Source organism: Hylaeus volcanicus, chromosome 2, assembly GCF_026283585.1.
Source record: "Hylaeus volcanicus isolate JK05 chromosome 2, UHH_iyHylVolc1.0_haploid, whole genome shotgun sequence".
Taxonomy (NCBI): Eukaryota; Metazoa; Arthropoda; class Insecta; order Hymenoptera; family Colletidae; genus Hylaeus; species Hylaeus volcanicus.
This window is the reverse complement of record NC_071977.1, coordinates 4,114,572-4,136,966: the sequence shown is the minus strand read 5'-3', so window position 1 is coordinate 4,136,966 and position 22,395 is coordinate 4,114,572. Positions and strand designations below refer to the sequence as shown.

General features: G+C 36.4%; 1 protein-coding gene and 1 long non-coding RNA gene across 4 annotated transcripts in view; both read left to right on the top strand.

Annotated features, from left to right (window-relative positions):
- LOC128872726 (scavenger receptor class B member 1-like) overlaps nt 1-22,395 on the top strand; it is a 49,207-nt gene that overhangs the window by 14,253 nt on the left and 12,559 nt on the right. The window contains exons 1-2 of one of the 2 annotated variants that reach the window (XM_054115706.1): nt 7,258-8,039; nt 21,946-22,201. In XM_054115706.1, coding sequence (XP_053971681.1) covers nt 7,835-8,039; nt 21,946-22,201 — 461 coding nt within the window. In that variant the 5' untranslated portion in view covers nt 7,258-7,834. Of the gene's footprint in view, nt 1-7,257; nt 8,040-21,945; nt 22,202-22,395 lie in introns of those variants that run through there. The other variant, XM_054115707.1, reaches the window with a different exon arrangement.
- Nucleotides 639-5,854, top strand: LOC128872728 (uncharacterized). Of its 2 annotated transcripts, XR_008456242.1 has the most exons (4): nt 639-1,319; nt 2,087-2,149; nt 2,227-2,542; nt 3,978-5,854. It is a non-coding gene; the product is annotated as an uncharacterized LOC128872728 (long non-coding RNA). The 2 variants fall into 2 exon arrangements; XR_008456241.1 differs by having other exon boundaries at nt 2,087-2,542.

Here is a 22,395-nt window from a genome sequence, read left to right as displayed (position 1 = left end):
TAAAGATACTAGTTCTGATTGCGTTCTTCCTTCGTTAGACTTTACTAGACATATGCAAGGTCTCTTCTCCTAATGACGTGAAACTTGTTCCTTCATAGCTCTCAGGTCATTGCTCTCAGAAGTATGTTTGTCACCTTTACTATCTAAAGATATACAAGGAAAATTTTATTTTACCTTGAAAGGTGTTGTGGTTTTTCTAAGTCTTCTAATTTATTCCTAACTCTGATTGAAACACAATATCGCAGTATAATCTGGTACCCCTCGTGAAACTTGTTCCTTCATAGCTCTCAGGTCATTGCTCTCAGAAGTATGTTCTGTCACCTTTACTATCTAAAGATATACAAGGAAAATTTTATTTTACCTTGAAAGGTGTTGTGGTTTTTCTAAGTCTTCCAATTTATTCCTAACTCTGATTGAAACACAATATAGCAGTATAATCTGGTACCCCTCAAAGTAATTGGTTTCGATGGCACATACTCTGTATTTCAATAAATACCAATTAAGAAAGGTAAGATTTTCTACAAAATCAATGGTATGCCCAAATCGAGAACCACTGTGTCCTAACTACATAATTTAACAGTATACAATTCCCATTATAAAATTCAGACTAAGAATGCTATCAACGATCAACTATGAAGTGTTGTTAATTTATAGATAAGTATCGACCTATCGACATGCCGATAACTTGTTAAGACACTGGCAGTACGAGTTTAGACTTAGAGTTTAAAAAAGGGAAATGCAAATCCTACGTCGGTAAATTCTAATTTAACTTGTGGATTATTGTAGTAGACACATATGAATTACGGTAAACGTTTTTCGAAACGGTAATCTTGTAGGAAATGAATCATTTGAAACGAACGGCGTCCATAGTTTGTGTCGCTTCAATCAGTAACTCATACATAATGATTTTTATCATCCTAAGCATCGCGGGAAGGAATTGTTAATGGGCCCGATAACTATGAGAGCATCGTCGAAACCTTGAATTCACGAAATAGAAGTTGAACGAGTTGTTGAACATGTTCACAAACCAGTAATTGAATGCATATTTAACGACGAAATTATACATTTAAATGAGAAGAGTAAAAATATAAAGCCGCGGATATGTTATTGAAGTGAAACAGTACACGTTGCGGTTTATCTAATACTTGCATAACTCTTTGTTACAAAATGTTTAAAGTTTCCGCGTACTTGTGTGACAACTGGATCGAGACAATTTGTAACCTGATTTAATATACAGGGTGCCTTCAAAGGTGTTTGTAGGTGTTTTTGCGAAGTATGATAAATTATTAGATGTAGAAATGAATTCTACAACTTTAAAGGTAAATTCACCATTTATTAAAAAAAAAAAAACTATATAATTTTTAATCTCCCCTCACATATTCCAAAAGAGTACACGTAGTTATAAAATGAAGTTTTCCTTCGTTTATTCAGTACTGAAAGCAACCCTTGAGATAATAAATTAATTTCTCATAAACCTAATGACTTGTATATTCTTTAATTTTATAACGACAACACGTTCCGGTCTGTGTTTTACACAAAATTATTCGATGACGTTAAAAGAAGAAACGATGAAATGGAATTCTTGTATCGAATAAAAGTTCTTCATTTATCCAAAATATTTCCGAAGTTAAGAAGAAAACATCATTATGGAAATGAGAAATTAATGTAAATTTCTACTGGTAAATAAAACGAAATGAAATTGAGTCACTTAATTTTTGAAAAACATAGTCTGCCTTCTAAATAAATATTCATTAAATCTTGAATATTTATTAATACCTGAAATCTTCTACGTTATTCAGACATGAACAGAAGCAAAACAATTAAAATGAATAACGATTATACAAAACACGGTGACTTGAAAAATTCCTAAATAAGATTTGACTCAAACATTTAATAAATTGAGTTGTTCTTGAAGGCAGAACATAGAATAAGTAAAATCTAAAAGTCTCATGAATATTTCAGTAGAATCAATGCATTTGAAATAAAAATTTAATGAACCTTTCGTATGCATTGCTTTTGACATTTACACATCGCTTTTCGACTTATTCTCACGCCTTTTTCATATTGTTTACCTATGTTTATCTAGCAGTTAATCAACGAAGCACGTGCAAAGAGAGACATGACAGCTTGTCATGTATGCTACACTTACGTTCGTATCATGTTATAAATCACAGAAACAAAAAAAGGATTTGCAAAGGAGAAAGGAAATAACAATTGATTTCGTAGATTGTTTATTATTTGATGTGAATTGCACGTATGGAATCGGGTGAGCGCTTGGAGAGCTCGAACGCGACTGCCAGTTGCCCCATTCAACCCGAAAAATGCCTGGAACTTATCCCCTCTCCGTTTTTGGCAAATTTCCAAAGGCGCGAACTTCCGTGCTTGCGTGGGGTAGCCTGACGGTCCCGGATCAACTACAGTGTCGACCCGTGCACGTTTACCTGCATAATCGGGAGCATTTCGCGACTCTATCGAGGTGGATTTTGGCCTAAGGACTTTACTCCTTATCCGTATGACTTCCAAGTTTTTCCGACGCACTTGGGTAAGCCGAAAGTTCTCTCAAAATAAAATGTATACCTAAGCTCTCACTCTCCGAGCTCTCCTTTTAACAAAGAAGCTTTAGAAGGAACTTTCAGATTTTGTTTTTTGATAAAACATACATGATGGATAACACAAATATGAAGTATGAATTTTTATGTAGTATGAATTTTTATGTTAGTATGAATTTTTTATGTTAAATGAAAGTATAAATCAAAAGCAAAATAGTGTGGAATATATCCATTTTTTGTTTTCATTTTAAATGAAAGTATAAATTAAAAACAAAATCTTAAAGCTCCTTTTGGAAAACCCTTTATTCTGTATTTACCTTTGCAACAAAGGATCACCTCTCTCTCTCAGGTGTACTTTGATTACTGAGACACCTTGTATGGTGGTAACGAACAGGAATCAAACACGTTTACTTTTTGTGTACTATATCGAACAGTTTCACGAGGTTGTCGACATTAATGTAAATCAATGTCATTCAACGCCGTACAACTCCGTTTATTATTGCTTTCCATTGGAACGCTATACTAATCGAAGATTCCATTATTTGAATACGTCCTTGTAGTATATTTCTGGTTCTATGGGGACATTCTTTTATAACGGTGAAAACTATATCTGATCGAAGACAATTTATCATGAAACTGACATGCCTTCGCACTCGATAATGGCATCACGGAAGTAACTACTAAAACTAGATATGATGTAATTCAGAAATTGGAAAGTATAATAACATTAGCAAGAATTTATGGAATTAGGAAAGTTATGGTCACCGACGTTAAGAATGTTTTCATTGACAATCCCTTGAGCATTTACGCCATTAAGAAAATTGGTTATGTAGGAAGCTCAAGGTGGGAAAAAGAGTTTTCTTATTTCTGTTACTAATGATATTTTTGTATGATTTATTTTGATCCTCTTAGCATCATAGCTAATAACTTCCTTGATTGTTTCTTACTTGACTCTACTATCGCTTGAAATATCTTAAACATTCTTATTTTCTTATTTCACACTTTATTTTTAAAGGAAATTTTTGTTTACTTATTCTCTTTTATATTCTTCTTGCATAATATTCAACGCTTTCATATACTTTTACAAACTATTTACATACTCCACACCATTCGTGTTCTACTAAAAAACAATATCCCGGAGTCCCTTTAGAAAAACCCTGTTTTATTTTAAAAGGTGCTATTAGAGAATTCTTTTATATCAAAAAGGTAAAACACCATCGAAACGTTACTCCCAATGCAAAGTGATCGCGCGAGCATAAAATTTGCTGAACGTATACACGATAATTAAATTTAATTCGAAAATTATACTATACGCATGACCGTGGTCTAAATGCGTCTCCTTTAAGAGTGGTCACGAAGTGGAATAAGCACCGCGAGTAAAGTCGACGACAATGAACCGAAGAAGGGTGATGACTTTAAATTTTCTAGGTACATAAAGGTGATTTCGCAATATGCATTTTTAAGCAGGCGACGATTCTTCCAACAATCGTGAGCCGCATTTTCGGAATTTGCTAACCTTGAATTTCGCATCACGGAAACGGTCCTTGACTCCAAACTGGTTCAAGTAATTGTCTGGAAGCTTACTCTTGTTTTCGCGAGCTATCGCCGCGGACATCAATCGACCCCACACCGTGAAAGTTGGAGAGAAAAGTCGAATTTCTACTCTTTAGATTTCAACGTTTCGAGATCAAGATTCTCCAAGGGAGGTTTTATCATTTTTAAGTGGACACTTGAAGTGAACGCTTGAACATTCAATTCAAATCTGTGTACTTCATCTACAATTTTAAAAATCAAATAAATATTAATAGAAAACAAATGATTTCAAACAAATCTAACTATACAAATACATGTATTTGTACAGTTAAATTTATATATAAACTAAGCAAATTTTAATTAATAACTCCATTGACTGTCCTCAACACGAAAAAATTCATTGTCAGTTCGAATCGATTGCTGAGATCGATGTACATGTATTAAATGTTAATTTTTATTGCTTTTAAGTATAGAACGTACATGCATAATGTATAGAAATTCATACCGAATTCCTCCATTAAATTAGATGGTAATAAGCTACCAATGTAAGCATGAGTAATTGTATGAATTCGTTACATACGTTAGAATTCGTGAATTGTTTATGCAGAACATACGGGAATACGAAAGATTAAATGCCTCGAAAACTGGTTGCGCTCGCAATTTATTTTCGTGAACCAAGACTTCCTCGTTCCTGTACACACGGCTACACACGTGCTATGTGCTAAAATTTGTTTACGACACCATACTTGCGAAATGTGTTTAAATACGCGTACACCTATTAGACGAAAACAATAGTTGTTAATAGCAGTGTGGCAATAGTTTATAATTTTACACAAAGTATTTATGCGTCTCCAGTGATCGTAATTGGATAAGATGCTGGACTCTAATAACAACTACTTAAGTTATTTGAATGGTTACCATGGAAATAGAAAATCATGATTGCGCAGGACAATGTTGTTTTCAGACAATACAGCCGAGTGTGTTTGTTTACATAAACATGAGCAGTCAACTGTGAATATATTTCTTACACGCTATTTCGGGTACACTATACAATAAATATTAAAAATAGAAAATAGACATAAATATGTGGTCGCTGAAAACTACATTAGAAGTGCTCATCAATATAGAAATCTATTTTACAGTCTCTAATCTCCTTGAAACACTTCGGTAAAACGGCAAATGTATTACAGTAAATTTTTGTTATTATTTATGAACGTGAGAGGATCACAGAATCACGGAAGTCCTATTTTCCAGAAGATTTTTCTGTTAATAATTTCGACCTGCCTTTTATCGTAGAACTATCGTTTTCCAGCACTCGTGGATTATTCCAGATGAAGGTAATAAAATGGATCGAGAGTCGAGAGAGAGAGAAAATTACTATTTTAACCGAGTGAGCGTTCCTCCACATTCAGAGATACGTGTTGGTTGTACGTGTACTTGAAACTGGATCAGAAAAAAAGTTACTTCGAATGATATTATTCAGACCGAGATTACTCACGTATTTATGTGACGCAACTGTGTAAAAACGTCATCTGCGGGTATGGTTGTGAGACATATCCTACGTTCCAGACAATTCCTCGATGACGAAAATTTTCCATTTTTCTGTCCTCTGGCCGAGTGGGTGAAAAATCACGCGATTTTAGGAAGCCTGACGTCGAGCCACCGTTAAATTTTATATTTAGACGTTGACGTTGGAAATAACTTGGGTAAGTTTCTGTTAGAGGCTTCCCCGTGATTTATATTCGTACGAGGACATGATTCATGGGATTCGTGCAGCGGATTTAATTTTGAGAGACATACAACAAGTATCACAATCATAATTTTTTACTTTTCGTGCACCTTGGCGAAAATGAACGCGAGTTCCTTTCGTATTTCGCCGAGTGATCTCCGTAATAAGGAACTTGTCCTTCGTCCGGTAGGGCGTGGTCAATTTGTCCTTGACCGAAGGAATAAAAGAGTTCATACTTTAGGTAATTACGTGGTTTTGATTGCGCTTTAGATTAATTTAATTAGAATTATAGTTTGGACAAATTGTTGATGAATGGTCAATTCGATTTATTGAGTATTGTTTGATTTATTGACGTTTTAGATGGAAGTCTAATTATTTGATTTATAAGTGTATTCGAAAACCGTAATTACTAAGTTGTATCCAACGTTTGTGACAACATTGTATCCTTGACTTGTGACTATACATTTCTGTTCAAAACTTGTATCCAAAGGGTGGAATTATAAAGTGCAATCAAAACTGGTATTCAAAAGGTGTAACTAAAGGGAGTAACAAAAAGGTGTAGCCAGAACTTGTATTCAAAATAGAAGATGGATAATACATGACACAAGACTCAGAGAATATGTTAAAGAATCAATACAATAAAATTGAACTTAAGAACTTGTTATAGAATATATCATTATGAAAAAGTATTGGTGAAATACATGAGAACGCTCTCAATGATGCTAAATTATCGCCTCACAGAACAATCAACTGTAAGATAAAAATATTTTAAGCCAGCATGAAAATGAAAAATTATAACGACAACGGCTAAATAAACTTTACTTTCATTAACTTTAACCAACTCCGTTCGACAAGAAACAGGAGACTTCATACATAGTAATAATAATTCCCCGTTTATTTACGTCAATGTTAACAGATTTTATCAACAAGAAACAGAAAAACCCAAACGTATGTCATTATCGGTGAAATAACATGTGTACGTTCGCTCTATAAAAGCATATATATTTTTAGAAAAAAAAAGAGACAAAAACGGAGTAAAATTAATAACGAACAACAAGGTTTTTATCACAGGTGGTTAAAGCATCGTAGATTAAACGATAGAGACGCAATTAAAAATATCACTGGTAGCAAGAAGTTAATGCGACCTACGGAAACCTGCTGGTAAATGACGAAGAAACCAGATAACGTGGGAGGGGTGGGAACCCCACGGACCCATCGGTGCTCCGTTAACCTTTGATCATCCCAACCGATCCACGTACAGCGATTGTCACGCGACCAGACGATCCTTCGATCCTCCACCTAGGAGCAGTGATCACTTCTCCACCTGTATAGTGGGGCGTCTAGATCGGTCACCGGTTGGTCAACGATCCACGTGCTCCACGTATCGTACGGGGGGGGGGAACGAAACACGAGTGGGGGGCTGCAATGTCTTTAGCACGTATTTTTTGAACTTCCATCGAACCGTGTTTTCATCACTTTTGCACAGAAGCGCACGACGTACGCACCGCGAAGAAAGTTCGCTCCGCGTGCCGGTCACGATCCGCCGAACGATCTTCCTGTCATACATGTAGCGTTCGAGGCATCGATCATCCAACCGGTGTACGTAAATCGGGTCCAAGTAACAGCCTCGAAGTGTACCTAGCGAACTGGTTCGCGACTGGTATCGCATCCAGCGAGAACACACAAACTCTGGAGGAACTCGAGGATTCCCAAGGATCGTCGCATCGAACCGGTCGAGCCGAAAGTAGTTCCACCAAGGAAATTGCTCGGTTTTCGTATCGGTTTACGCGTTGGTGTTAAAGGACTGATAGCGTGAAGCTCGAATTTCCTTCCGTAAACAGTAATACCCAGAAACCAGTTCCGATTCGCGCGAGTTCTTTGTGCAAAAAAAGAAAAAAAAGAGAGAGACTCCTCGGTTGTCGAAGCGTTTTCGTAACACGCGCCGCATCGTTACAGTGAATTTTCGTCTGCGTAATACGGTCGCGTTTTATTTGGTTCTACGATAAACTGATCGAGTGTGACAATGAAGGACTTCACCATGATATGGAGCAGATTCACCGGGCGGCGTTACTCGTCCGTAAATCCGCATCAAAGCGACTCCAGCGAGTCGGAGGAGATGGCCACTAGTCGGAAGACAAGCATCAGGAGAAAGTCCTCGATCGTCGTGAACCGATTCTTCAACGCGGCCTTGCCGGTGAACTCCAGCGGAAGGCCGAAATGGTCGAAATGTGAGTTATCGTTACGGGGGTCATCAAACCTCGGAATTAGAAAAATTGAACTTTTCACTGTGATCATTTTACATTTGTTTAATTTACTGTGCCTGGTTTGGAAAATGATTAACGAACGGAGAAACTATATTTAATTATGTGACCGAGGAGTGAGTTATTGCTTTAGGAGGATATCGAACCTCAGAATCTTTAACGTCGAATCTTTAAAACGTGATTTTATGTATCTATATAGTTTACTGTTTACTTTGGTGTATGGTTCGTCGAAATTTAATTGAAAATTATAAATTACAATATTCAAGCACACGATCAAGAAGTAAGTTATTATTAAGAGATTAATAAATATGAAAATTGTTTTGAATCACAGTGAAAAATTTAATTATTCATTATGGGGGGGGCCCCCCCCCCAGCAGTTCAACAATGAAATTTTGAGAATCGTTCATTTGGGTGTGTGATGTGTCAAAAATTTGTTAAAAATTAAATTAAATTTAATAAAAAATAAATCATCTTATTATGATAGTTCGCATCTAATTGAAAGTACCTACTACATTTTTGGAATTCTCGTGAATCGAACTTGGAAATAAAATGGCAACTTCAATATTAGCTACCTACTCCAAGATCGTATGTTACTCAAATTCGAAGTATTGTCTAAATAATTATCGAAATGAAAAATTACTTCAATAACGTCTCAATCGAATGATTGACTGTACCCATAAAAATGATATATATAGTAGTGTTACACGCACTATTACACGTCACTTATATTCATCCTTTATTATTGGAACAAGATATCATTGTCTCATCCATGATTATTTATTGTTCGTGGGAATAATAGACTAATATAATATGTAATTGATTATTTAGAGGAAACGTTGTCCAAATACCTGGTCGGTAGAACGCACATTTATTTGGTAATCATAAATGAGTCAGTGGTAATATACGGACAGGCTTCCCAAGATAAAACTGGTTTTATGGTGATACAGGTGGTAATAACGTTGATTGAAATTTCATACACGAATGAATGAATGCGACAGATTGATTCGAGGCATTTGGTGAAAAATAAACCGTCGAAGTTAGATGATGGTTGAAATTCACAAAAGATTTATGAATCTAGAAATTTTCCAATAGAGAAGCTTTCCAAAAAGTTTTCCACAAGATTGAATAAAAAATTAGAGATTTCAAAACTAACCATCACCAAAGAAACGATACCTTTATTTTTAAGACCACTAAGAAGACTTCGCAAAAGTTGTCTTTTAATCAATCAAAACACAACGAAATTATCGGCATCTTCAAGATGCATGTAAAATGAAAAGTCGCGAATCGCGATAGTTTCTTTGGAATTAATTTCCAACGAAGACTTTATTTTGGAGCAATTTGACTGCCTAGCTCCTTTAATCGCGTACAGCGGCCATTTTTAATTTGCGCACATGCAACTTAAAAAAAATTGTCTGTATCTTCAAGATGTATGTAAACATTGTATAAAAGGAAAAGTCATGAATTGTCATTCGTTGCGTTGGAATTAATTCCCATTATTTTGTTGAAATTCAACTGCTTGGCCCCTCGGCGTCTGATAAATAATCAGTGTTTGGATAATCAGACGTGCCCGGATAATCGGTTCTCCGATAATCGAGGTTTCACTACGTGTCGATAAGCGTCTGCAGTTACTTTGTCAAGAAGATTCTTGATATCGTGCATAGCTATCGAAAGATGACATCAAATAATATCACACGCAACATCAGAAAACAATTACGCGACGCAGTCTCATCCTGGCTTTCGCCGTGATAGGACGTTGTTTGGATTCCGCGTTCGTCTGCGTGTGTCGCGAACTAACGAGTATTTCGTTTCGTGTCCGTGTTTATGAGTGGTGTTTTGGTGAAAAACGGAGCAACAGAAGTGACAAACACTACCGGCACGCCAGGCTCTGGCACGTGTTTACATACGTACACCAACATGGTACAATCCGAATACCGATCCAAAGACGCAAGTCTTATATATTGAAATCAACGATATCATTAAATATGTATATTCAACCACCGATTAAACCACTATTATTCACAGACGACCCAATAATATGGAGAAAAATGTTATAACAATAATAGAACTACTCCAAACCACCTTGAACAGGTTAAAAGTATGATAAATCTGAACTTAAAGTATCAACAGACAAAACAAAGTACATTATATTCTCGAGGAAGAAAATCTCTCCCCGATTACCAAAATGGCGGAAAAGAACTTCTAAAAGTAAATAAAAGTAAATAATTCGGTACTAAATTAACTTGGCAAACTCGTATTAAACGTGTAAATGATAAATGTTTGAGTAGACTAGATTACTGACCTATGAACATTAACGAGAACTTATGGTAACATAGCTAGGTCGAAAGGAGAAATGTGTTCAGATTTCTTATTTAAGGACATCCTGTACACGAGCGAGAAATGAAAGTGTTGCTATAATTGAAAAGACACTACCCAAGGAATAGAAACGACACGAAAATCAATCCACGCGACGCGGCTTGTATACGTAATGATAATTACCATTATAATCGTTGAATGACCAACCTATTTATTCAATACAGATAAGGATATAGGAATCGATGTGTTCAAAATAAATTAGTCAGCCTTGTATTTCGCATTTCTTATCAAAGTCCAAAAACCTTACAGGAAGTTTGCGGGGTTATGAACGACTCATCCTAAACGAGTTGGTAATCCAGTACCAAGGGTCATAGTTACACCCTATTAATCCAAAAGGTCTAGGATATAAGATTTAGAAATCTTCGAAAGAGCAGCAATATTGTTTTCGATCTTTCTGCGTGTCCTGCAGACGCAGCTGCGACCAATCACAGCTACAGCCCTTGAGGATTTTTGTTGTTACTCGCGAATCGAAACTTCTCAAGCTAAAGTGAAATTTATCGCAATAATATAATTATCGTTGAGTTCGCGACATTGAACGTAACATTAAAATTACACTAATGTATAGTTAACTGCCGATTACAAAACCAGTACGAGTAGAGATTTGCCTCTAAGACAAGATAAGACCTAATTTGTCGATGAATTAGCCTCTCGAAGACTTCCTATGTCAAATGTTAATAATGTCTCTCGTGACTACGAATAGAGCATAAAAAATACCGCAAATAGATTACACGCGTTTAATACTACAGATACACGAGAAAATCGCGACCTACTTTCGCCGTACAATGAACTAAACTCATCCAGACGTCGTTGTTAATGCACATTTGTGTATATTTACGTAATTAGGCTTCAACGCGAGTAATTAATAATCTTGCGAAGATTGTAAAGTGCAGGAACCCTTTTAATCAATCGAGCCGCAAGCAGTGGAGTTGAAACAAAGCCTCGCTTGTGTTGGACGTAACGACCGAGGGAAATGAAATTAAGTAAACAAACGATATAAACCTAACAGATAAAATTATATTATGCAGTACGCCGAGTGTTAACCAGTACAGTCAGAATTTATCGACGGAAGCTGGACAAAGGATGTTGCATTATGGTTGTATAACGTTTGATAAAAATTTTATTAAGTCGAATTTACGTAATAAACAATTTCTTTGGAGACAAACTAACTCGATCGACTGAATAATACATCCCGTGAAGCATAAATGAAATTGACTTAATTATTGGCGTAAACAAACAAGTATGTCCAGTTACGAAACATTGTTTGCGTTAAAGGCAATGCTTCGTTTGAAAGACTATTTAAACAGACTCGAATTTTTCAATTCACTGCACAGCTATCAAACGATTTTAAGATTTTATTTTTTTAAATGAAATATAAATCAAATTCAATGTATTTAATTGTTTGAAATGAAGGCACATAGGAAGGCACGAATGAAGGTAGATAGACCTCGTTAAGTGTTTATGAAAAACAACATTCTGAAACCTTAATATCGATATGTATAAGCGTGTACATTTCACATTCGGTTTAAGAAGCTTTTGTTTGAATAAAATCTTACGCTACGTTACACAAAACGATTATGATACCTGCTCTCTTCCCAAGGAGAGCACACTTCTCAGCGTCAAGTGTTTAATGGAGTAATAAATAAGCGCCACGCGTAGTTTCGTGCTAATAACGATCATCCTTCCTGGACACACGCGTCGGTAAAACGCGACACCGTTATCGAATCCTCGAATATGAAAAGCTTCCTTCTTTGTCCAATGACGGGAATTGCCATTTCAGTAATACCAATTAAAGGAAGCGCATATTAAAACTCTTAATTGGTCATTTGCTGTGATCAAGCGTGCAATATCGAAGTCAGGGTCAGACGTGAAATAAATATCCATGAACGTAGGGTTTGAAATTTGTTTCTCGAATATAATTGACCCATTGCGATTCGGTTTGCGACTGAATTTAAGAGAAACGAACAATTTAATCGTTGGCTTCTGACTGTCAATAGAATCGAGTTTAGACGAGTAATGGCATAATACCTGAATTTAAATACCTGATGCATTAAATGGAAATAGTAAATATGGATTTTGTTGAATTGGATTAATCAAAATTTCTGACTCTATATAGTGTTGTATAATGAGAAAGAACCAAATTGTACTATACAGGTGCAAATGGAGAGGTAAACGGAGATTGTAAAAATAGACTCTGTTAAGTTAGAATTGAGCAAGCATTTTGTATCTAGGAAGTATTAAACAATGAAAGAGAACCAAAATGTATGTACTATACAACGATGGAATACGTATCCTATGATAACAGGAACACGCATCAGGTCTACATACCGAATTCGAAACCACTGTTGTCTATTCGTAACAGGTACATCTTTAATCGATGGCTTGCTTCACTAACAGAATGTATTAACATATATTTTTGCGACAATATTTGGGTTGAGTCATCCCAGTTAAAATTAGACAGCGGACTATTAATACGAGTGTCCCGAAAACTTCATTAATTTCTATATTGTAATGTCACGATCGTAGACGTATAAACAATCGTATCGTTGATATAATTTGAACAAAATTTGTTTAACAACGTAGCTTTTATAATCTGAGAAATACCCTCGTGGATGAGCTCAAACAATTCAATCGTTTAGGGATGTTAATCATTGAATAATAATATTATAATAGAGATAAAAATAATAGTAACACGACAGTAAAACAATAGCTGCATTATTTAAGAATGAGATAATCATTTTCTTATTTGTAGCATTTGATTCGTTTTCTGCACAAAATGTCAAGCAGTGGGCGTGCGTGTATTCTAAACACCACTTGAAATTCATTCAATGCTAAATATGGAAAACTCCAGTGGGAGATGTCGAACATCGTTAAGAAGCTCTCTGCTTAGGTGCGCAGTCACGCGAGCGGGATATGCCTGGAAATTTCTAATATCACGTTTTTGCCCTTTTGTAGCATCGCGAACTGGTTCTCGTTGATAATCTTTGTTGTTTTTACAAACGATGCCGATGCTGACCGCTGTGAAACCGAACGTGGCTTTCAGGACGTGCTCGTCATTTTATACAAATTCTGTATATGTATATATTCTATATATCTTTGGTTTGTTTGATGCCATTTTCTTTGCGAAAAAGTTCGATAGTTCAACAATTCCAATTTTTGTGAAAATTAAATAGTAGAAATTATATGATAATTCATTTAAACAATGTGAAATTAAACCTACAGGTGTTAGTAAAGTTTCTATTTCGAGAAATGTATGAACCATTAACTAAAAATGTAAACCACAGTAACGCCAAGCCTTTAAAAGTTTTATTTAATTTTTTGAAAACGACGACACTATTAATTTCGTAAAATAACATTGCAAATTTTCCTGACTCGATTTCAATAGAAACTCCATGCCGCTCAGAAGATAATACATTTTCGTATCTGACTTTTACATAGATTAGGAAATCACCCCAGGCTCTCCGAATAATTTCATATAACGACGGCTGGATAAGAGATGCAGTCGAATACATAAAAGAAAAAATGAAATTTAAGCACTGGCCGTCAATAAAATCAAACGAAAAAGCAATGTCACGTCTGAAAGTTATTCTAATTGCTGAAAAAATTTCCCTGGGCTATTTCCTATTGCGATTCGCATATTTTATTAGTCGCCGACGACTATTAAGAACCGGATCTGTACGCGTTTACAAAAACCGGATCCATGGATCCCGTTAATTTCCATGAGTTGGTGGTTCCATATATTAAAATCAGATTCCTTAAAAAAGCATTAACGAAACCATGCTCGAATCGAGTGTTTTTTATCTATCGAATTTATCCCAAGGGAAGCGGATACGTTTTACTGTCAGCACGTTTATTCTTGTGCAATAATTGCATACCCACTCGAAAATGCCAATGCGAGACTTGGTAATTTGATCTTTCGTTGGCTGGCATTTGATACACCCATGGAAATTTTTATTTTGCTTCTCGCGAGGGATCCGAGTCCTAAATTCAAATGAATCTGTCTTGCACTCAACTAGCAACGAAATGCACCGCTCGATTGCGCACAAGTTGAACTTTCGCACTTTTGTCGGTGGCGCGGATGAAATGTGAGCAGCGAAAACCGTTAAGCAAATCGGCAAGTGTATTCAATTGGTCCGCGCTTATGGCGAAACGCGAAAAGGAAAGCCACGGCGAAAGAATTCCTCTCGTGTGACTATCATTACGCGAATATTTCAAAGAAGTAACGACTCGTTATTGCTACGTATATTTTATAATTTTATGACCGCCTTTGTTGCGCTTGAAAGTATGTCGATCTCTTAGATTCCTTATCAGAACTATCGTTTCTCCCTTTTTCATTACTTTCTGCAGTACTTTCGACAGCACTTTAATTATAATCGCAGACAATCACCGTGCTGTACAATAGCAACTTTAGCAATAGGCACATTTTTTGCTAGTACCGATATCCAACCAGGCGTTACGAGGATCGAACTTTCTACTGGTAATCAGAAATCCGGAAAGTCTCTAAATTAATTTCGTAATATATTATTTAATAATTCTACTTACAATTTACGTGTGAAAATTAAATGACGGATTACGAAACGTTCATTATTATCCAGAAATGTTTGAAAGTTTATAAACCTGACATTTTCTTACTGCTAATTAGTGATTAGATCAAACTTCTGTGCTGAACTAATTTCAAAAGGGTGAAATACCTTTTTTGCAATGAATGTTTCGTTTTAAATGTTACGTGAATATGTACCAATATTCCTTACAACATTCCACATTGATTCGCTATCCATTCGCCCCACTTTTAATTTAAACCATTGATAAATGTAAGAAACGATCAAAATCTCAAACAAATTGCTCGACAAGCTTGGCGTCTCTGTAAACTAGCAATAACAAATAATTACACGTGCGTGGCTAACGCGAAGAGAGTAATATACGCAACGTATTTACATAAACGAGTAATGAACTCGAGTAACGAACTGGAATGATGAAAAATCAAAGCACGAGCACTGCCCTCTGAGAGTCTCTAGCTGATGCAACTGGAGAAAAAATTGAAGCAAATGATACACTTGAAAAGTACCAGCTTAGCATATTTTCATTACAGAAGCTATTCGTCTCGTAGATAAAAATTAAAGCAATATTAATTTTCTCGACAGTTGTTCAAGATATCGTCAAGATAATAACGGCAGTTACAGAGCACCTGTTTCGAAGATACCTCTTAAGATTTTATTCAGTGGGACGAAAACCGTTCAAATCGTCGCTACCTGCATTTTCAATGAAGGTTTCAGCAGTCCACTGCGGATCATGAACGTGATAAGTATAATTATCGGTCCCAATGTTGCTGACGCTAATCGAGGCATCGACGAGGCACGTATAACCATCGCGGAAGTTCTGAACGCAACCTGCTACAAAGGAAGCTAGAACAGACCAAAGACGAGGGAATTTGGTCAGCAGGCTCGAAATTTTCCAAATTCTATTTTGAAACGTCCTCCGTTTAGTCTTTAATACGTTAAAGAACTCTGACAGACACCAACTCAGCAAATATTATTTTATAGCTGATAAATGCGAAATACTTGATACGAGAGCAAATTATGTACCTACAATATTATTAGAACACTATATATTCATGATACAGTATCGTATAAATTGTACGACGGAACAAATAAAAGTAAATATAGTTACTGATTTTTGTAGACGTATATTCAACCCTCTACTCAAAATATTAATCATTTTTGTAGATAATTCATCTCTTTTCATAATTTTTTTAATTGGAATCAGAAAAGTAGTACACATGACTACGTTACACTAACAATAAGATAACAATAAGCGAAGTTTTCATTTTTCACATACTTTAAAGAATGATGGCGTAGGTTGCGGTATAGATTAACCATAATCTCAAGAGTACGTGAAATGAGATACATTCCGTTATTATTGACAGTTGGTATTGGAATTATTTGTGATAACGAGGAAAATGGAATTCATGTGCGTCCGAGAAACCAGATACGATCGTAGTTTATGGTTGATGCCATTGACGTTGGTTTCGACCACGAAGCAAATATTATACGTAAAGAAACTTTATACTACTTTTATATTACGAAATCTTCAGAAAAACTGAAATTAATAAAACGAATTGCAAAGTGCCCTACGATAGTAAAACAATAAGGGTATCTGCGTACATACAGTAGATTAACAAAATAAAGAATAATAATGGACTCTAAAACCTCTAATTACTTCCTTGAAACGACATAGTTTGCATTAAAAAGTTAATCTTATGCTCCGTAATGTATTAAAATGCGCATCAGATCTGAAGAGATTGCGTTGCAGGTGCAAGAGTGATAACAATATTATGAGGACCGGTGCAATCTACGGAAGATAATCATCAACAGGCGCCGTTTCAGGTTTTATGCCTCGTTATTACCTCGCAGGAGCAGTCGTCGTGATTTAAAGTGACATTCCTCATATGGTCGCCCTCGTCTTCTCGAGGAGTCAGTATCGTACGCGCGAGAAAAAAAGATTCTTTCCAAGACTTTTTATCTTACATAACAAGTAATTGTGCACATGTTAATCTTTTTATAGATACTACTACACATGTTACGCTAATAAAGGAGATCTTTGTTGTTTATTTTTAATAATTTTATTGATTGTTATGGCCGCGTGAAATTTGTTACGAGTTGGCCACCTGAAAGTCCCGATTCAAGTATTATTGTACATGTCTGAGATTATTTGAGCAGATCTCGAAAAAAAAGAGAGTCCAAATGTCTAGATAAACTGTATAAGGTATTCCGAATGGAACGACTAAAAAAGTTATACGAAAATTGTTCAAGAAGACTTGGGCGCTATTACAAAGATAAATGGAGTATCGAATATTAAAGTATCCTTTGAATTTACGCTACTTTTATCTAATTTCGGAGAGCACGCTACAATAATATTGGTAAAATGAAATATATAAGGTAAATCAAAAATTTGTACCCTTTCTCTAGCGGAGAAAATGTAGAAGATGCAATGTACTATAAATTCTAAGTCTAAGACTTTTGCACAGTACTGGAAGAGGAATAAAAATGTTTAAAGAAAGTCTTTCTTTCTTTCGCGCGTACGATAATAATCCCTTAAAAGGCCACGTCGTGTCCGGGGTTGTGCAACCGTCGCGCACGTGCCGTTCCGTCGTTGGATTTATTTACGTTGCGCAATTTTCATGAACCGATCCCAGGTATTAAAGAAATCCATACACCACCGAAAGAAACGAACAATGGCCCATAGCGGTGGAACGGTGTGCATCGCACATTATGGCAATGCAGCCACGCCGAATGGCCAGTCGACAACCCCTGACAACTTGACGATAAATTGCACGCGGTTGCGTGTGCAGATGTCGGCTGGCTCATGCTACAATGAATCTGCTTAATGGACACGTGCTACCTCTACGCAGTGCTTTGTAATAACCAGCCTGGGATGATTGGGTCCAGAGTGACTCGTACTATTTAGGTTGACTCGTGGTTCATGGGATTTTAATTTCGTATTGAACACGTCTAATAACTGAACTGCGAATTTCATGCATTTATAATTTAAACGGATATGATAAATATATGTCAAATTTAATCAACAAGTATATGTACTTATACAAAAGGAAATATTAATAAAATTGTATTAATCAATAGAATATATTTTGCATTCGTTAGTAGAATGCGGGCGTTCTACTTAAATTATGCAAATTTATATATTCACAAATATAGCAAGAAGGTTTGCTCATTAAAAAGGTATCTCATTATTTATCATATCCTTTCAGCTCACATAATTGATCCTTTTCATTCCTAATCAAAAGTCTGAAACATTTAAAAATATGGGCTTTGATTGATCCGTGGAAGGAGTTGTTAATCTTGCTATCGACGATTGCGAAAGACAATAAAACTCGATGAAACTTTGTAATGTCCTCTTCCGTCGTTGGAAGGTGGTATTTCGCGAGTTAACATTCATAAAAGACCTGCGATTCCATGGATATAAAATATAACGACATAGGGCAAATACGCACTTTCTATTGGGTAGTGCATTTGCAGTCGCGTCCCGATTAACGTCGGAAAATTATTACCACACCGTGCCGGACTGCCAGCAATCGTGCAATAGTCGAGAGCAAAATGACTCCTTCAACGAAACGTACAAACAACAGTTTGTCAATCTTTAATCCTTCTTCAGGACTTCGATGGTTATCTGTTTAACTAAACTTTAACGTCCATCAATCTTGAATGTCGCGAAAAATTCGCAACGAATACAATCAAGCCACGTTGCTCACGCACTCATGCGAATAATTCCAGAAGATATTCCTCGGTTTTGCACAATGACAGTCGCGAACTATTGCGAAAACAATTGACTCGTCTTTCTTCAGGATAAAAGGCTACAATGCAACGAGTCATTATTTTCTTTCAACATTCTTATTGTTTTTCCTTTCATTTAAAGTTTTTTTAAAATTCCCGATATTTTCTAACACTATACTTTTGAGAACTGACTCAAGCTAACTCTACATTTCTGTTCGTGAATTGAAATTTGTTTTCTTCCGAATAATTTACTTTTATATTCTCTCCAAAAAAAAAAAAAAAAAAAAAAAAAAAAACGAGAAGTGAATTATTATTTTCGAGAATAACCACCCGTTTCCACGATCGCTACGATTTTAATCCGATAAATTATATAAACCGAATATAATTCATTCACGTTATATCGAAAAAACAAAATCCTAAATATTATTCTGCGCAATATTATATGATATACCGGATGGTCAGGTTCACCGACTAGTCCGAATATAATGCACGATGCTAGTCGATTAATTAACGATGTTTTCGCGCATGTATCATTCCGAATTGTTGAATAAATCATCAACAGCGAGCCCACGAAAATCGATATTTGCGGGTTGCATTTCCGTGACGCATCGGTATTCGTCGTGATTTACGATGAGATTACTTAACGGTTACCAAAGCAATCAGTTATACGATCATCGTGTCTCGATGAATCGGCGCGAGTGCGTAATGTAGCAGACTGTGCAGGCGACTACAATCGCGTAGCACGCTTCGGATGAAATTCACCTTGTAGGAGAGCTTCGACGGAAAAATACGCAGGAATCGATCGTGACCAGCGAAGATTTAAATATTTTAGCTTTACGGAATGATTTCCAATCACTCGTCTTTAGTGAAATACTCGAACTTATAGACTTCAAACTATGTCAACTTAAACTTGTATTCAACCGAATCGATCCTTACTTTTCTTTTTCTGTGTGGAATTTTTGGAAAATTATTGTTTTATCGCCGAAAAAGGCCGGGATTATAAATCGAAGACTTCTATCGTCACAAAATTAGTAACGGAGACTCAGGCACACGGAGATTAATATTGTTGCGACGGCATGAAGATGCCGCACAATATTCCGAAGTTGTAACGTCGCGACAGTGCGAAGATGTTGCGACGATGAGAATTATAAAATTTATAAAGTTACTGTTATAAATAAATATTCAGAGGTACTGTTCATTTATAAAATAGTGTTGCGATCATGGTTTCTCCTCGCTGTACGACTCCCCGGCGCAACAATATCTTCCAATTTAAAATAATTTCTCAGAGAATTCATTGTCTTCTGTACGAGTAAAACGTGAACAACGTCCTCGAGAAAAGACGACTAGTTAACCATGAAAAGCTAGAAATATATTCCAAGACTTGAATCTAAAAATAAATTCTTCGATTCGGCTAATGAAGCATATTTGAACTTGTGACAATATGTTTAAGAACAATAAATCCACTGCTATCCTAGCAAGAGCGCAACAGAAACCAAAAGAGAAGACAATACAATCGAAACACAATGCGCGTGTAAAACAGAACAAAAATAGAAAATTATGGAGATCGGGACGGAAGAATCCTTGATTCTCAATCTCAGCGAAAGATCCAAGGCTTTTCATCAGCGTTTTCCTTTGGCTCGATAAATAACGCGCTGCAACTCTGTCATATAATACTTGTCGTCGCGATAAATTCATCCCATCGCGAATTTCAATGTCACTGGCAGCGGAAACGCAAATTCTTCGCGTATGAGCGAATTTAATGGATATCGCGTTGATTCCCACACGTCGATCGTTCGATGTTTACAGAACAAGTTTGAAGCTACGCCAGACGTGTTTCGTAGCGACCTGACCTTCCTCTAACAGAGTTACATGGAATGACATAAAAAAGCAGCCATGTTCTAATTGCGAGTTTATCAAATATGCGTGTTTCCGCGTAATCGCTGAATGACACGATTAGTTCGGAAACAAATTAAACGAACTTCATCGTCCGGATCGGGTGAAGTTAGGTCCGACAAATTTTAAACGAAGAACAAGGCCGTACGTGCAACGCGCGTTATTTTAATCTGGAGGAAAATAAAACAAAAACGATTAGCATAACGCTCGGCAAGGATGCATCTACGTGAGACTCTTTCGAATTGCTCGATTAACCGGCAACGTATCCACGAATCGCACCAAAACAAGCGTGCCACTCAGAAAAGATGTATGACCGCGTGGGCACATATCTCGTTTAATATCAGGCGTCATTAAAATCAGGCAATGAAGAAGGACGATTCCATCGAGTCTCGCCGCGGTTCTTTTAAAATTCATCAAACGGTTCCCAACGCGCCGAGTCGTACGAAAGAAACGTGGAATTTCTGAATCAAACCGGGATTGACGGGTATTCCAAGTATGTCGCATGCAAATTTGGCGAATCATTCCCGACACGTTAATATTCTGAACGATGTAGGAAGTCCCGCATTCTGCGAATAATTTCGGCAAGCTGCGGGTACAGTGGCTGAAAAAAATTACAATATTATTACAGTCCTTATTGTTGGATATCAGAGGCACGGATACTACACTATCGAGGTGCTTCTGAAGTCTTTACTACTGCAAACTTCCGCAAACACCATTTCAAATAGTCATATATTAATGTATACATTAATTACATATTGCTGTAGTATTGATTTACTAGGAAACCTCTAGGAATACCTACTTCGAATTAGAAAAATGAAGCAAATGATTCCTAGAAATATAAAGTGACAACAGAGAAGACGATGACCTCGATTTAGACCTCAACTCCATAATTTAAAAATCAAACGATACATGATAAACTTTAGTGCTAGTAAAAACAACTTTCTCCAAAAATCCTCTAACTAGGGCGATAATACTTCGGTCAACGACGACACATTAACATCCTAAAAGATTTGCACTTCTTTTCCATAATGATTCGATTAGAATTAACAGTTGGCAAGAAACATTTACAACGCCGCGCCTTGCCAATGAAACGAGCAACCTCTAAATGCGGTTTGCAAGTTACGAAACACTCTGTGAACTGGTCGATAAAATTTCTTATTGACCAGTCAAGTATTTCATTTTTCAAACATTTACCACCCGTGATTTAAGCTTCTGTTCGCTCGGTAGACATTCGTCAAATGACGCAGTATAATAAGCAGTTTTATAGTCGGCCGTTCATTATCACGTTGCAGCGTTTCAATTATGTTCCTCTTTCGGCGCAGGTATTTTCATATTGATGACTTTGGGTTCGCTCAGTCTCGCCACCGGATGCATACTGTTCGTGTTTCAACCGTACGACCTGCTCTTCAGGCTAAAAGTCATTTTTAGCGAGGGGGGCGAGATTTTCGAAATGTGGCGGAAACCTGACGTCAAGCTCTACCTGAAGGTTCACCTTTTCAACGTGACTAATCACGACGAGTACCTTTCCGGCAAAGAGAGTAAACTCAGGTTTCAAGAACTCGGCCCTTACGTTTACAGGTGAGTGAATTCTAAACGTTACGTTGCTCATAACCACGTGCCCGATTTGTACAGTTATTAATCATATATTAATTTATTTAGAACAATTTTAATTATTCATTAGTATCCATCGAGTTCCATGTAATCATTCATCGATATTGCTGAAAGCAATTGTCTTTTATTTTCTTGTTTCTTTTTGTAAATCTTCTCCATGC